The 17141-nt window shown below is 38.8% G+C and overlaps 2 protein-coding genes across 2 annotated transcripts; one reads left to right on the forward strand and one right to left on the reverse strand.

Annotated features, from left to right (window-relative positions):
* The first annotated feature begins 647 nt into the window (after nucleotides 1–647).
* abcg2d (ATP binding cassette subfamily G member 2 (JR blood group)) lies at nucleotides 648–7279 on the forward strand. Its single transcript, XM_026303118.1, has 14 exons — nucleotides 648–745; nucleotides 844–958; nucleotides 1118–1270; nucleotides 1418–1575; nucleotides 1828–1979; nucleotides 2148–2249; nucleotides 2537–2787; nucleotides 4320–4402; nucleotides 4712–4801; nucleotides 5648–5769; nucleotides 5905–6059; nucleotides 6429–6518; nucleotides 6887–6993; nucleotides 7094–7279. Exons 1-14 carry the CDS (start codon nucleotides 648–650, stop codon nucleotides 7239–7241), a joined length of 1824 nt encoding a protein of 607 aa, XP_026158903.1. The 3' UTR covers nucleotides 7242–7279.
* Nucleotides 7280–8037: 758 nt separating this feature from the next.
* Nucleotides 8038–15914, reverse strand: pkd2 (polycystic kidney disease 2). The gene is made up of 15 exons (XM_026304255.2): nucleotides 14964–15914; nucleotides 14178–14291; nucleotides 13336–13469; nucleotides 12730–12980; nucleotides 12427–12651; nucleotides 11473–11701; nucleotides 11216–11386; nucleotides 10923–11104; nucleotides 10708–10828; nucleotides 10505–10603; nucleotides 10176–10297; nucleotides 9964–10081; nucleotides 9673–9836; nucleotides 9429–9576; nucleotides 8038–8985 (listed from the first exon to the last, which is right to left on the reverse strand). The coding sequence occupies exons 1-15, from the start codon at nucleotides 15385–15387 to the stop codon at nucleotides 8776–8778; spliced, it is 2712 nt and encodes a 903-aa protein (XP_026160040.1). The 5' UTR covers nucleotides 15388–15914; the 3' UTR covers nucleotides 8038–8775.
* Between the last annotated feature and the right edge of the window lie 1227 nt (nucleotides 15915–17141).

Consider the following 17141-nt stretch of genomic DNA (forward strand, 5'->3'; position numbering starts at 1 on the left):
GCTTATTAGGTAGGACAATAGTGAATGGACCCTAACACTGGTTTCTTTCTGATGGTATTAAATACAGCTGGAAGCTGGATTTCCCATGGAAGAATGAACAATTTCACACAAGTTTTTGTGCTTTTAACCTGCCTCGGTGTTAATTATATGATATTAAGCATGAGTTCCTGCATATAATCTCTCTGATGCACTAAAGAGCAGTCTGCCAGGGAAGCGAATTAAACACTGTCACGTGATCCTCAACAAGTCTTTTAATACCATTTTATATCACTGACTCTTTCTGGTGCTTTTGTGTAGTCAAAGGATTTTCTCTTAAATTCTTTTCAGTGGTTTTACACAGAAAAGATTTTTTTTTTTCTAAAAAATGTTCGTTATATCCATAACCACAGCAGAAATCCTTTCATGAGTATTATTCTATTCAGGACGAAGGAGGAAAATTAATTTAGAAAATGTATTATGAGAAAATTGATTTAAGTGCTGTTAAGTTTCATCACATGCCCAAGAACCATGTTAATCCACTTTGTTTCACACTCCACATGTTTTTAATTTAAACCTGACACAGCAGAGTGAAAATCTTAGAATATACAGCTTAGAAATGAATGCAAACCATTTGAAAATGTCTTAATATTTGCCTTTTATGTGTTTAAATGGAACAAACTGGTTTATGTGTGTTATTGTGTTGCAGTGGCGTTATGAGACCTGGCCTGAACGCTATTCTTGGACCTACTGGAAGTGGAAAATCTTCGTGAGTATTGCACTAATCCTCAAAATAATATACATTACAAATAGTCGTGTTTTTAAAAAATATATTTAAGCATTGCTTTGTTTTGGTTTTTTTTTAAGGTTCTTGGATATTCTTGCTGCAAGGAAGGAACCTTCAGGTCTCTCAGGAGAAGTACTCATTGATGGAGCACCACAGCCTCCAAATTTTAAGTGCCTGTCTGGCTATGTGGTCCAGGTGAATCTGAGTTACTTTAATTATTTAAACCTGCCAGTTGAGGGTGAGTCAAAACAAACTGCACACAGAGCACTGACACATCTTTACATTCTTAGGTTGATATGGTGAATTTGTTGAAGAATGACTGAAACTGATCTTGAACTGTCATCTCCCTTCCAGGAAGATGTGGTCATGGGCACGCTGACCGTTAGGGAAAATCTGAGCTTTTCTGCAGCTCTGCGGCTGCCCACCTCTGTGCCACCGATTGAGAAAGAGGCTCGCGTCAATCACCTCATCAAAGAACTGGGTCTCACTAAAGTGGCGGACACCAAGGTTAATGTACATACATGTTCAGAATGTCTAGATTACTGAAACTAACCACCTGGGTAGTGGTCTGAAAAAGCACCAAGACAACAGGTGAGAGTCCAGAAAGACTGATTGATCCCTGTTGTCTTGTTCTTGTATGGGGATTTTGTCCAGGTGGGCACACAGATGACCCGTGGAATCTCAGGAGGAGAGAGGAAGAGGACAAACATTGGTATGGAGCTCATTATCGATCCCTCAGTTCTTTTCTTGGATGAGCCGACCACAGGACTGGATGCTAGCACTGCTAACGCTGTCCTGCTGCTGCTGAAAAGGTAATGAAGCATTCCTCTGATTTTATTTTTTATTGTATTCAGTGTGGAATCACCGTCTCTGCTCCAAAGCTATGCATGTACCAAATGCTAGGCTTTCCTTAACAATAGATTTAACACCAAATCAATATCTTACAATTAGCAATATAATGTTGAATTTGATTACAATAACTACAAATATGCTGAAAATATACCTAAGAGGAAGTTTTATTGTTTGATTTGAACAGACATTATATAGTTTGTGTCTGTTTTTAGAATGGCTGGTCATGGAAGAACCATAATAATGTCCATTCACCAGCCGCGCTACTCCATCTACAGACTGTTTGACTCTCTGACTTTGCTGGTTAGTGGCAAAATGGTGTACCACGGACCAGCAGCGAACGCTCTGAACTACTTCACCAACATTGGTGACTACTCTGTTTATACTGAACTCATGGATCATGATACTGGTCCTGATGTTTATATATTTAAAATACATGTGTATGGTTATGCAGCATAATGTTAAATATTTAACAATAAAAGAGAAATGCTGCTACTTAACACTGATGTTTAATTTATTCTTATTTGTGTTATAGGCTACCCCTGTGAGCCTCACAACAACCCGGCTGACTTCTTTCTGGATGTTATTAATGGAGACTTCACTGCCACGGCCATGACCAAAGTGCATGGCTCTGAAGGTGATCACATGTGTAAACTATAGCTTGATCAATTACTGCTGTCCACATTTAATTAAGTGTTCTACATTCCTAATTAAATGGATCTGGATGTTTTGTATGAATAATATAAGCATTACCTTGCAAATTTTCCATCCATCCATGACATGAGCCTCTTTTAAATGTTATGAGTTGATATTTCAAGCTCCAGACGTGTACACAGATGACTGAGTGCTCTGTGGCATCTATTGTGGTATTGAGTATTTCCTAAAAAAGTATTTCTGTTCTTTTCCTCCTGTGTGATTGGCCAGATCTGGACTTTGAGGAGTTCCACAACTCCAGGCAGAGCATTGAGGAGCGCTTGGTAGAGGAGTACAAGAACAGCAGTTACTTCACTGACACACACGCCGAGCTGGACCACATCACCCTAGACAAGGAGTGTGTACCACGTCTAAAATCCCACACCATCACCTACAACACCACCTTCTTTCACCAGCTATGTTGGGTACTGAAGAGAACCTTCCAGAACCTCATGCTGAACCCACAAACATCTGTAGCCCAAGTATGGATCATTTTCTCATTTACCACTTTACCACACAAAATATGAAACCCTTCAATCAAATTATGAGAAACTATTTTATATATTTAGTTTCTCTGGCTATCTTAGCTTAGCATACAGACTGGAAACAGAGAAAACAGCTTGCATGCCTCTGTCTAAACTCCATCTATCGGCACATCTAAAGCTTAGTAATTAATATGTCTTGCTTGTTTGATGCATACAAATAATGAAGTATAAAAATAACAATTTGCTGTTTTTCGTGTGAGTATGTGCTGTTTTTTTCTTGCAGACATGTACCACCTCATCAAGTTCTAGTGTCAAGCTCTGACAGATGAATCAATAATTAATGCAGTTTTTTTTTTGGTTTGTTTTTTAATGATGGGATGTCCCTCTATCACCTCGGCTCTATTAAAACTCACAGACTTTTGACTTTATTACCATGAACAGCCTACATAGGCAGCACTTATAGAGGAGTTCAGATTTAATGCTCTCACTAGTCACCCCATGGCAGTTTAACACTATCAGAACTCTCCTCACTTCAATAATTATTAACAGCTAATTGGCACTAAATACGTCAAAATAATCTCCCATGAGGAGTCTACTTGGAATGGGCACCGTAATCAGCTTTGGTGACTGCTTTGACCCCACTCTTGCCTCTTTAGACCAGGACCTGAACTGATATCATATCTGCCCAAAGCCCCTTAGCAGTGCCCTGCGATTCATCACATGATGGCGTTATGACCTTTCCCTCCACTGCCCTACTTTCACATGACAGGCCAAGGGGATGGGGTGAAAAAGGCTCAACCTTATTAGCTTATTCCTTCACCCTGGGAAACACTTAGTCCTGTCATACCCTATAAATTGTTAGGATTAAAATTTTTACTCTTACTTCTCACTCTTCTGTCTTCTTCTACCAGCAGCAGGTCTGATTGTTGTCTAATTGATACATTGATACATTGATCTGAAAGAGAAGCAGGATGTTCCTATTTAGGGTCACAGGGATCTGCTGGGGCCTATCCCAGCTCTCTTTGGGTGAAAGGCAGGGGTACACCCTGGACAGGTCCCCAGTCCATCACAGGGCCACATAGAGACAAACAACCTCACACACTCACACTCACTCCTATGGGCAATTTAGAGTCACCAATCAACCTGACATACATGTTTTTGGACTGTGGGAGGAAACCAGAGTACCTGGAGAAAACCCACACAAGCACAGGGAGAACATGCAAACTCCACAGAGAAAGTCCCCTGCTGGGTTTCAATCTAAAAACCTTCTTGCTGTGAGGAAACAGTACTAACCACTCAGCTGCCCCATTTCTGACATAACTTCACCTTTTTGCAGAAAGGAGAGAGAAAACAGACTTAGGGTCAAAACTCTGGTCAAAACACTTAAGAGTAGTACTATGAACAACTTAATAGTGAGGCCGTTGTGTTTGGGCTTCATAAGGGTCATTGCACAGGACTTTATAAAATCTGGCATATTAAATGAGCCATTACCTCTGTTGAGCAAATGTGTTATATTTCTGTCTGTGCAGCTGGGAGTCAACATTTTCCTTGCCCTCATCGTAGGAGCCATTTTCTTTGGAGTCAAGGACGATCAGAGTGGAATCCAGAACAGGTAGGAGTATCTATACTGAAAGAGTGTGCGTGTGCGTGTGCGTGTGCGTGTGCGTGTGCGCGCGCGTGTGCGCGCGTGTGTGTACAAGGTACTCCAAAAACCTGAAGAACTGGGATGCTAGATAGATAGATACTTTATTCATCCCCCATGGGGGAAATTCAGATTGTCCAGCAGCTCTTTTACTTATATTTACTTTTATTTGCTAGTATAGGCTACACTAAACCAGTTGTCATTTGATCTGTATTTTTTGTGAACTGAACTCATTTGAGAGACCTAATGAAATAGTTTTTGGTTTAATGCCTCTTGCAGGATGGGTGCCCTCTTCTTCATCACTACCAACCAGTGTTTCAGCACCGTATCTGCAGCTGAGCTCTTCATCATGGAGAGGAAACTGTTTGTGTAAGTAATTTCGTTCATTTCCAGTGTAGGAAATAAATCTCTTTCAAGAGACACTGCTAAAAGATAAGTCAATGGTAAAAGAAAAACAAATTCACTTTTTTATAGCAATTCCCCAAACACAATAAAATATACAGCAGAATTAAAATGTTCTTAAATTTCAGAAAGTTCCAGGGGTCTCACAGGAAAGGGAATTGGATACTTGAACCCTGTTAAATGTTTCTTGGGCAGCTGTGTGTCATTTCAATGTTAGTTCATGCACAAAAGAGATCACATGTGGCTCAGAGTTGAAAGTTAAGCATTGCCTGTATTGAAGTGAGGCCGCATGCAAATTTGAGAAGTAAAGAAGTGGCGATGCAAGTAAAGAAAATAAAAATAAGGCTCAAAAAGGGGGAATCTGTTTGAAGGATATCTAAGGTATTTGATTTGCTAAAATTAATAGTTTGGTGCAGTCTAAAGCAGGTGCACACACAAAACCTAAAAAGTGGCACATGATGTGGTAGACAAAGAAGTAAAGTCTGGTAAATGAGCAAAAAATTATTTGCATAGTGAAGCAAAATCCCTTTGTGACTGCACAGCAAGTTAAAAATGTTCTCCAGGATGTAACATGACACAACCTCATAGGATTCACCACAAAACAAAATATGTTGGTTTAGCTTGACTTCATACATATCTATCCATTTACTTGTTGGGCACTATGTAATAACAGGACTATATCTCTAATACAGTTTTTTTTATATTGATGTAAATTCAAGTGAAATTAAATTACAAACGCTGAAACACAAAAACTGTCTAATTGTACAAATACCGTCTGGACTGTGTTTTTTTGCTCGTATTCTCTGATCATAGGCATGAGTACATCAGTGGCTACTACAGAGTGTCTGTCTACTTCTTCTCAAAGATCCTGTCTGACATCACTCTGCGCACCATCACCTCTGTTATCTTCAGCTGTATTGTCTATTTTCTAATCGGTAAGACTAACAGATCGAAAAACAAATTGATCTGTTGATTACCAAAGGTTTCAGTCTTTCAGAATTCGATCAAATGCTGAGTTTACTGAAAAAGCTGCTCATAGTCTCTAATAACTATATGTGCATCCACTCCAGGGCTCAAATCCACAGTAGCAGCCTTTTTTGTCTTCACGCTGACGGTGACTCTTGTGGCCTACACAGCCACAGCCATGACCATGGCCATCTCAGCTGACCAGAGTGTCGTGGCTCTCGCTAGCATCCTCATGACCATCACTTTTGTCTTCATGATGGTGAGAGACAAAAAAAAAAAAAAAGAAACTAAGAGATGCCCATAAGATTTCATATAAAATCTTAGGTTTCCCTGTTTGTATCTATAAGGCTGTTCTGGTTATGTTATCTGATTGTCTCACATGGCCTGTATCGTATCATATATCATCCTATGCATTGAAACTGCATAATGTCTACAATGAGTGAGATATTTAAACCTAACACACATAAAAATGTAGATAAAATGAAGGAGGAGAAAGCTGATTAGAGTAAATTCAGAGGTGAGAATAATAACAAGTGTGACAATGAGCCATAATTAATCTTACTAGTTACACGTCTTCTTATGCTGCTGTGACATGTCTAAATGTCTGCAGTTAGTTTTGTGTTTTTAGATTTTCTCAGGTCTCCTGGTGAACCTACCCAGCATCATGAACTGGCTGGCTTGGCTGAAGTACCTCAGTATTCCTCGCTATGGCCTTGCTGTAAGTCAGAATTAAGGAGGTTTGACTTTATTTTAGTAAGGGTAATAATAGTAAAGGTAATAATAAGAACTATTGTGTACAGGCCTTTTTACAATTCTAGAAAAAGATACTTGAACACTGAATTGGTGCTACCATGCCTAAACACTTTCTAAAGCCTAAATACTGTAGTTTAAACACACTCATAGACTGAATTGTTGTTTTTTTGTTATCGTATTCCTAAAAAAATGCTGAGCACTATAAGCACCTTCTTTATATAGTTATTTTGACATATTTCTCCACATTAACACGTCAACATACAGTGTACAGTCTTACTCATCCTGACCATCTGGTCAGCATAACATTATTTTGCCTTTCTTGTCTCTGTCCAGGCCCTGAAGATCAATGAGTTTGTGGGTTTGAGGTTCTGTGAGGAGGCTGTGAGAGGAAACATGTCCAGTACAATGACCAACTGCAGTGTGCACACAGCTGGCCTGACGTGAGTAGAGCTACATACAGTACATGTTCATGTTGTATCTCACTGGTTTACACCATGTGGTCCTCGAGTCCCTGATCAGTTTGGGCATGCCTTATTTCAGATGTACAGGGGAGCAGTATCTGGACTACCTGGGAATAGAGTACACCACCCGGGGACTGTGGGAGAATCATTTGGCTTTGACTGTCATGACGATCATATTCCTCATTATTGCCTATCTGAAACTCCGCTACATCAAGAAATTTACTTAAATCGTTGACTCTGCATTGTTTTAGTGTTTGAAGCCAGTAGATGCTCATGAAAAATTTAGCTATTAATGGATAAGTTAATTTTTTTTTTTTTTTTTTTTTTTTAAATGGAGTTAGATAAGCTATCACTCAATGCCTGTGCGTGAAAATGGATCTATGGGTAGCTTAGCTTAGCACAAAGACTGGAGGCAGATAATGCAGCTGGCCTGGCTCTGGCCGAAGTTCAAAATTAGAATTAACAGATTTAAATTACTGTAATTAAAATGTATCTACAATTGTTAATCCATACACAAACAAAAATGTAAAAAATAATTGTTGATAGCATCTGGTAAATCACCACTTTTGGGCAACAGTATTTGTACATTAAATGACATATTTTTGGTTATTCTAGTGTATTTAGAGTCAAATAAAAAAAAAAAGGAATAATTGAGCTTTTATCTTCTAGTCTAAAATGAACTTTGATTGCATTTGAGATGTTTTGGTACTAAGCACTAAATTTTAACTCATATTTCAACTCATTTATATTTCAACATGCTTCATATCTAATATATGTTGTCAGAATGAACATGAATTCAATCATTTCAATCAATTGCTACATGTACAATAGTTTCTAGATGTAATTGTTCTTAATAAGGCAAATCCTTCCAAATCAGTATTTTGTATAACCTATTGTCTAATACTATTTATCAAAACCTTGTCTGTTCTCACACTGTATATTCAGTAGTACACAGTATGTATTTGCTTTACATTTTGCGCTATTCTCACATCAAATGAATTAAACTCAAAATAATTAAAGCCATTATTTTAATACCAATTTATTTGGGATAACATTAAAAAAGACATTATAAAAAGTAAGGCACAGAGAAAAAAAATAAATGCATGGGTTTCCCATGAACACTAGATGCACTCCAAATTGAAGTTTGTTTCAAGTTACATGTATCATAAAATCATAAGCGATTTAATTTGAAGCTTAATTGATATACAGAAGATGAGTAAATATGACAGAACATGCCACACTTGTACCTACTGTATATTAACATGATGAAAAAATAATCAGCAAAACTAACATTCAAATGGTATTTGAAATGTTAAGACATCTGAATAAAATGAAGCAGGTGAGCATACTTTTCATGTAATATTAAATCATATGCTGTGTATTCCGAGTACAGTTGGAGCATGTTTGCGAGTTGACGATTTACATCCAATATTATGTCTAATCATGTTTAATACTGTAAATCTTTCATTATCTCACATTTTTATATTCCTTTCATCGTTATGTTAAATTAAGACTGGATATTAGCTTTAGAGAATACTTCTCTCTCTCTCTCTCAGGAGATCCTCGCTCATTTTCAGTGCATTGAAGTATCTGAGGTGGAGCCTAACTTTGTCACCTCCTTTGCAATGTGTCAAGGAATTTAAACAGTTTCAATATATTCTTGTTATGCAAACATCTGAAATTGCTTTTACCACGACAGGAAATTGCCAATAGAGAGTTTTTTTTTTCCCAGAGTGGAGGACTGTTAAGCCGGTCATGTCTTCACACATGACTGCTCCCATTTGTGCTTGTATCGAGGCCGTCGGTAGACAGGGAAGAGGACGGACGGGGCCGCGGGCCAACAGGAGTGGCTAGCTGTGGATGGCTGACCTGTGAGCCCATATCATCAGACTCCCAGCGCTCCAGTTCCTCCCTCACCAGCCTCTCCATCTGGTCCCTGTGAGCGTCTGTGTCACGTCCCAGACGATCATCCTGACACACAGAAACAGATTAAGTAATGCACAATGTTTATATGCACACAAAAAACTACATCATTCAGTAAATCTGACAACATAAAGCCTACTGTAAGTTTATATGTCCACATAGAATCAATATTCCCATTTCTCCCAACCTTACAAAGCATGTCTTATATCTTTCTTGTACTTGCATTATGATTTAAGATGCTATCTTCCCAGTGTCCCCTTCCCTACCAAGATGTTTAAAATGATTACTGCATTGTTGGTCCTGAAAACAACAATGAGATGAAAGAAGCTATTTCTGTAGAAATGATGCAAGAGCAGAGTCCAAGGATAATTCTCTGTGGGTTCATCCTCAAACCCCAGTCATGTGATCTGCTGATAATATAAAAACTTTGATTGATTGATACACTCTTAAGTGTGTGTAAACGCATTAATTGTGTATGTCTTGTGTCTCACCTCCATGACACCGTCCAGCAGCCTGCCCAGGACATCCCTCCTTTTAAGTTTAGCTCTCTCCATGGCTTCCAGCTTCACAATCACAGCATCTATCTTAGACACTATGCTGCCAATAGAGTGCTCCATCCTGTCCACACGTCTCACCAGCCTGAGACACAGAGAGCTATTAGTTCCCTTATATTATTACATCTCAATCATATCATACTACTACATTAGATTACATAATAAAACTAAAGCTCCCTACACTTGAAACTCATCATAGGAGACACCCCCTGAGCTGCTGCCACGGCGACGAGAGCTATGGCCACTGTCCTCATCATCATCCTCCTCTGAGTCATCCTGGGCACGAGGGAAGCTCCGTCCAGTGCTGGGTCTGGTCAGTGAATTGCGTTCCAGATCCAAGTCCTCCTAGCATCCGAGCAGAAGCACACTGAACACTAGACACTGCCCTATATTTTTCCAGGTATTTCTTATTTAGGATCAGTCACAGAAACAAATGACTGATCCCACAAGCTGTGATGCAATCATTACTCACTCTCTCTTTCTCCAGGTCATCTCTCATTTGCTGATGTTCATGCTCAGTCAGCTCCTGATCACCATCTTGATCATACTTAGCAAAGATGGCCTGAATCTCTGCATCCGTGTGGCCCTTTCTGAGAAACAAAATCACCACATTGAGGAGAGGTGACATCAAATAATAAGTTAAATTAAAAATATTTAATAGCTTAGATAATCATGATATGTCACCCTTTAAGATCCTGACGAAGTTCATCAAAGTTCAGTTTGCCCCCAGCCTGACGTAAACTGTCAGAGATGTTGTCTACTGCTGTCTTCTTCAGTCTCAGCTTCATCAAAGCTTTATTACAACCCTAGAAAACCCCCACCCCCCAGAAATCATTAACAATGTGTTTATATTAGACATGCTTTTTTTACACTTTCATTTACTGCCTAAGATTTTCTAATATTTTTTTATAAGTTGCTACAACCATACCCAAAACGTTTAGGTGTACACTCATTATTACCATAGAAATTTTGATTTAATGAAAATCTACCTAGCAAAAATAAATGATCAATACCTTCTTAATGAGATCAGTCATCTCCATCTCAGACCTCTGCTGGGACATATCAGCCTTCACTTCAGAGTATGTGTCGTTGATGATGGCCAGGAACATGTTCTATATAAAAAGAAAGAAATTGTCTTCTTTTTTTAGTGAGGTGCATTTGTTAACAAAGTTACATATGCTGTGGCTTTAACACAACTGGTGACCCCCTTACTCACCATGAGAATGAAGAAAATAAAGAAAACAAAGGTGGTGAAGTAAATAGGTCCAAGCACTGGGTTCGCTGTCTCGATCTCTGAGAACTCAAAGTCTCCCAGAATTATACGGAACTGGGTAAAACTTCACAAACAGCAAGAAAAATTTCAACATGTTAAGCATCAAGAAACATTTGTTGTATCTGTACATTAGTTGCCTATACTGGACATGTTCTTACATGCTGGCTTGGAAAGTGCTGAAATCATCGACTTGGGTTCCAAACACCAAGTAGGCCAGTTGAGCATATGCCAGAAAGATGATGAAGAACATGATGGCAAAGCCTACCAGGTCCTTGGCACAGCGAGACATAGTGGTAGACAGCTGACTCATAGTCTTATTGATGTTGATGAATTTAAAAAGCTGAGAAGATGTGACAAATTATCGTTAGTATCGATGTACAGTGATTGGAATCTCATGTTTCCATGATTTTAGTTTTGGAATGATGGTAAAGCAATGCAGAAGGATTTATACCTTGACCCAGGAAAAAAAGACAATGACTGCGGCCACATTGTTGAACTGGATCTGCAGGTTGGCCAAGGGTTCAAAGATGGGGTGAGCTGTGTGATTCTCCAAAAGGCCTTTGAGAAGGTTCCCAACCATGGCTGTTCTGGTTATGTTCATGATAATAGCAACAACGCTCAACTGAAAAAAGAGCAGAATGGGCGTAGCACCCTCAGTCTTGTTGAAATGCTGTATTACTATATAATCCAAACAACCTTGATACGCACCACCACAATGAGAACATCCAGGCAGTTCCACAGGCTCTTGAAGTAATGCAGGCGGTGGATTCGGATCTCCAGCACCTCCTCCACGACATAATATAGAATGAAGATGCAGAAGGCCACCTCACACACACCTACAAAGTAGTCCCAGCTGGACACATATCGTACCAGACGCACTGTCTGAAACTGTGAGGAGGTCACCACCCCACCAGTAGCAGGGAACTCCGCCAACAACCTAACAAATGCATCACATTAAGTAAACTAAAAATATTGATTGAAAGGTACTAACAAACCAGGGCTGTTATTTTGTGGAAACAAATCATTAATAATTTTGTTTTAAGCTTAATAAATGGAGGGGAAAGTATATTTTATGTAGTGAATGTAAGAAATGAACAAGGATGCTTTTTCACTGCAAGAGAGAAAAGAAAACATTGCCCTTTGGTGTTATTTGTGAGTGTTTCAGTTATCAGCATGTAACCTTATTTTATAAAGTACAAATTCTTACACTATTCATTGATTTGTAGTAGTTAATAGAAAATGTAAGTAATTCATCAATATAAATGCCCTCTGTTTCATATTACCAAACACTGAATACATGTGGGTTATGGACTATTTGTAGAGCAAAACAAGCAAATGGAAAATCGTGATGTCCATTTCTGAGTTCAGACCTAATGATTATTGGATTTGTTGTAGGATGGGTAATAACCACTACTACCACTATTACAGATTTTCAGTAGCTAGCACACAAATATTCTTTAGAAAGTGTTGTCTTTTCTAGTTTTGTTATTATTGTCTGATAAAATTTTGAGGAGTTCTTAAAGAATGTTATTTCCTGTTGAAGTGGTTGTTTCCATCAGTTGCCACTGTTTTACAGGGCAATTGTGTGATTTGTAATATTGGGCTATTTACAGATTTTTAAAAATTGACCCAAACAGGTGTGTTGTGACTGATGATTCTCACCTAACAATGCAGAAGAGGTTGATGTTTCCATTGTAAACAGAGAAGTCCAGAAAGACTGCTCTAGTCCCTCTGTCCAGCCACAGGTGGTCTTTGAGAAACTGCAGTTGGATTGCTGACTCCTCTTTTGTACGAGACAGATCTTGGTAGTATCCTCCACCTCCATATTTAGACACCTGACCACAATAACTGCTCCCGTTCATCTTACTCTCTGTTGTATAGACCCACCTAACAGACACACAAAAAACAAGGCTGTAGACATTTGTTAGTGTAATACATATCACAGCTGTAGTTGCATGGACTTACGCAGTTCCATTCTTCGAGCCAAAGGAGGCAGTGTCCTCATTGCCTGGGGTGTACATGCTGTAGCAATCCTGGACCTCATCTCTCAGATCTTCATGGATGGAGCAGGACTGATTGTGGACTTTTACCTGGCGTAGGCGTGGGACCCCAAGGAGGAGGTTCTCATAATAGATGAGACTTTGATTCTCTGGCAGGTTCTGGTTGTTGTACCACACCTCCCAGTACATGCCATTGAGGAAGGGTCCCTCTGTGAACTACATGTTTTGTGCAGTCAGAACGGTGGCACAGGAAAGGCCAGACAGTGCACTTTATAAAGTTTTTTCTTAGTATTTGTGCAATATTTTGCTGTTAATACTTCTATGTTTTTAAATTAATCTGATTTGTTGTCTGGCTGTTTGCATTTATGTTTCAGTTTATTTACTCTCTGTAGAACTTCCTATGTATTAGGACCTTTGATGCTATAATTGTAAACTGCATTCCTTAGATGTTGGGTGGCATAAACCGAAAAAAAGGATGACCTAACTACTTTGGTTCTGTCTGAGGGTAACAAAATCCACCATAACAAACCAGCACCTCTGAAGCTCATGTGACCAAAATGCTGCATTTTACCTTCCAGAAATCCTCCATGGTTGAGAGTTGCTTAAAAGTGGAAGGATGCCCAGGAGACAGTGGTGTGTCCAGGAAAAGCTGAGACATGACTTTAGTATAGTAGTACATATTGGCACTCACCATCCCATAGGTCACTAATGAGAAAATCACAGTATAACATAACCATTACTACAATTATGCCAAAAGTCAGTGTTTTGTGAATGCACTGCTTACACCCAGTATGGCCTAGCAAAGACAAAAAATCATACTCTAAATTATCCATGTACTGCTATTCCCTGTAGGGTACAACATTCATCAGGGAGTAGCTCTGGAAATTCCTTTAAATAGTCAAGCTCTGTCTGGAAGAATATCCATTAACCCAGTCTGCCAGAAAATCATTTCCTGATCCACCCTAAACCACAGTGTGGCAATTTTTATTACAGGAGAGAAACAAGAATAAGGAAACTTTACAATGCACTTTTTCATCACACATTTTAATTATTTTGGTCATTCCTAAAATGCTGTTTGTGTTGTTGAAATTTAGGCTCCCTGAGAAGCACAGAAGATTAGCTTTTCCGCTGCCAAAACCATCAAGCATACAGTTTGGAAAATATTTTTTTCAGCTTCAGGAAAGGTGCCCAGGCACATTCTGTGGCATTTTAACATTTTAAAAAGCTTTCTATGAGTCACTTGGATGAGCTGTCATTTAAGTTTAACCCAGGACTAGTTTCTGGGTACACGTGATTTCTTTATGGATATGTCGTCAAAAAAGATATGTAGGACTACTGTGTATTGCAGGGATGTTTTTATAATAATCTCACTCTTGTGAATGTTTTTGTCTGTATTTATTTGCATGTACTTACAGATACAAATAGTGATGAGGAATGCAACGTATGTGAGCATCTCCCTCAGTACGTTTCTGAGGAATCTTTCTCGACTGCTGTGACTGTCCTCCATCAGCTCTGTGCCCCACAGAACTGCGAAGGAAAGAATGTGAGTATTATTGCACAAACACTGCATTATAACTTACAGTGGGATTATGTTCTAAAGGATTAGACTACAGACAGCATTTCATAAAATTTCATGTGAAATGTAGTAGATTAAAAACATTATTTTAAATCTCCTCAAAGCTAAACATACATTTATAGCCTACTGATTTAACGTGTTTGTTTTTAACTTGATTTTCACTTTAGTTTTTTAGTGATTCAACTGATGTCCTTCAGTACCACAAAGTTCTCCATTTGATTTGATTTTACAGGCTATTTGATTGTATAATTAATTAGAATGAACTGCCCTGGGTAAATAACTTTGTAATGTGGGTTTGGGAAAGTTCTCATCTTATTTCTTTTTAACTTTTAACTGTGGCTGTCTGTTGTGGATAAGACAGTGGGGAGAACAACAGGCCAAATAACAAGCCATTTATTTTCCAAAATAAAAAAAAAACTAGGGCTAGAACAGTGGCATAAGCAAATTTGGTGGCTCACAGTGACAAACGTCACACCCAAAAACAAACCTAATTTCATTTTATTTAGATAGTATCATGGCTGTTGATTATCAGCAAAGAAGAGTAAACAGTTTTTTTTTTTTTTTTGGAAGATTTCATCACGCCATGAAAAGTGCGGTTACAGAGAGTAAAGAAAGTGACTAACTTCTGATTTTTTGGAGTATCTGCTTCATGCAGCTGGGGTGCCCATGCCTGTCTTGCTGCTGGGCATCCACAGTTGGGGTCGGGTAGAGTCCTCCTCGGGGGATGTGGGTGCTGCTGCCACCGCCGGTGAAACTGCCCAAACCGCTGCTGCAGCTGTTGCTGGAGGCCGTGGACACCGACCTCCTCCCGGGACTCGCTGGAGGCCAGTCGGCTTCCATAATCTCATCTTCGGGTTCAAAGCCAGGGTTATCCCGACTCCATGCTTGTCTGGAGGGAGGTGACGGGGTGCCTATGACTCCTCCGAGACCCAGGTCTTGATGCTGGATGTTCTCCATCTCTATCCCCTCGCTGGAGTCTAGTCTATGCGGCAACCTGCCAGTCTGGCTCTGGGGTAGCTGCTGGGGTCTGACTCGGGATGAACTCATAGTCCAATTTTTGTTTGTTTGTTTGTTTTTATCTGATGTGGAGCATCTGAAAAAACTACAGTTTATACCCAAAAAAAAAAAAAATCCAAAAATGTTTATAACTGAAGCATTTCGGGTGTTTTTTCGCTTTAAGGACAATCAAACACTGCGAAACCGAAAAAGTCAGATAACTAACAAAATGATAACCCAGGTACACAACTTATTTTACTCAATGCAAAAGTCACAACAGACACATTTTAACGATAATCTCCTCAGCGGTAGTAACTAATCTTCACCTCCCTACACCGTTAAAAACTTTTCCTTGAGAAAACACCGAGCGGGCTGAGAGGGTCCGAAAAGCTTCATGTGTTGCTCTAAATCGATTGTAAAGCTCTGAAAAGTTGGTAAATACGAGCATGAAATTAAAAAACCGCGTTAAAGTGCCGCGTTCTTGTAGAAGAAGAAAGATACTTTTTGTTGCTCCAGGACAGCCATCTTGTTCTTGAACTGCTCCCCCAAAAACTCTCATTCCCATTTGGACTCAGATTACATTACAAGTCATGGCGTCGCACTTAAAGAATGGAAAAGACTACAACATTTTCCTCCCCTCAAATATCAACAGTAAAAGGCTAATAGGATAATTTACTGGTGAAGGTTTTCATAAATAAACCGTTTGTTTGGACTCGGTTGGGATTAGATGTTTTTAAGTAAAAACGTGAATAAGTTTCCCTGAAAGTAATAGGTGTATTTAAAAGAAGCGTTTTAACCCTTTATTACGCTTTATGAGCCTTACTTTTACTAAAATACATTTACTAAACTGTAATACAATATTTAGATGTAGACGTTATATAATCTCTGTATGTTTGGGTCAGCGGTTACTATGACAACAAAGCAATTCAGTGTCTGACAATATGGACCTCCCTCTAAACTGAAAAACCCTCTAAACTCTTTTTTTGTGTGTGTGTCTTCATAGTGTTTCTCTGTCTGTGAAGGTATTTTAGACTCCCTGTGGTCTTTTTTGTCTTTGTGTCATTTTGCATCCCTTCAGCTTTTGTTTCATAGTCGTTTGGGATCTCTTTATGAATATTTTTGGTCTCTTTGTAACTGTTTTGCTTCTGTTGTGGTCATTGTGTGTCCCTTTATGTTTGTTCTCTTTGTCGTCGTTTGGTCTTTTTTTTTGGTCAGTCTGTGGCTCTTTACAGTTGTTTTTCTGTGTAATCTTTTGATTATTTTGTGTATTTTTTGGATCTCTTTGTGGTTATTTGTCTCTTATTTTGCCTGCATGACACTTTTTTTCTTTAAAGTCATAAATCATTGTGCATGGATTGTTTTGTTTTACTCCACGCGCAAGACACTAAGCTTGTTTGACCACTTGGTGGTGCTCAGTATCCATTTGCTGCTAGTGCACCTACAAGAAAAGACAACCAATAATGCCCTCCACTTGGTAAATTTGTGTACATTTGTATCAAAACACAATTATTATGCAAAACCTTTTTACTTGGCTTAATGAGAAGGGTAGTTTTTGCTTCTTAAATGAAATGTGTAAAGTGAAATTTTGCATTGTTCATTTTATATAATGATCTTTCCTGAGGTGAAATGACCTAGTTTAATACATCAGAGATGAGAGTGTAATAGCTTTTGCCTTTTATGTTTGGTCATTCTCTGTTATGAATTTATGCCTTTTGTCATGCTGACATTTTTATTTTCACACCGATTACTCAAAATTACATCCATGACATTAATTTGAATAGATGCCACATCCACGCATGCCTGTT

Source organism: Mastacembelus armatus, chromosome 1 (genome assembly GCF_900324485.2).
Source record: "Mastacembelus armatus chromosome 1, fMasArm1.2, whole genome shotgun sequence".
NCBI lineage: Eukaryota > Metazoa > Chordata > Actinopteri > Synbranchiformes > Mastacembelidae > Mastacembelus > Mastacembelus armatus.

Bases quoted from the DNA above. Each gene is read 5' to 3' on its own strand.
- abcg2d (XM_026303118.1), top strand. From the start codon at position 648: ATGGAACAAACTGGTTTATGTGTGTTATTGTGTTGCAGTGGCGTTATG. The intron at 1,271-1,417 runs GTTAATGTACAT...GATTTTGTCCAG, and splicing joins CTAAAGTGGCGGACACCAAG to GTGGGCACACAGATGACCCG. The intron at 4,802-5,647 runs GTAAGTAATTTC...CTCTGATCATAG, and splicing joins ATGGAGAGGAAACTGTTTGT to GCATGAGTACATCAGTGGCT.
- pkd2 (XM_026304255.2), bottom strand. From the start codon at position 15,387: ATGAGTTCATCCCGAGTCAGACCCCAGCAGCTACCCCAGAGCCAGACT. The intron at 12,652-12,729 runs GTAAGTCCATGC...TGTGTCTGTTAG, and splicing joins GGCTCGAAGAATGGAACTGC to GTGGGTCTATACAACAGAGA. The intron at 11,702-12,426 runs GTGAGAATCATC...TGCATTTGTTAG, and splicing joins AACCTCTTCTGCATTGTTAG to GTTGTTGGCGGAGTTCCCTG.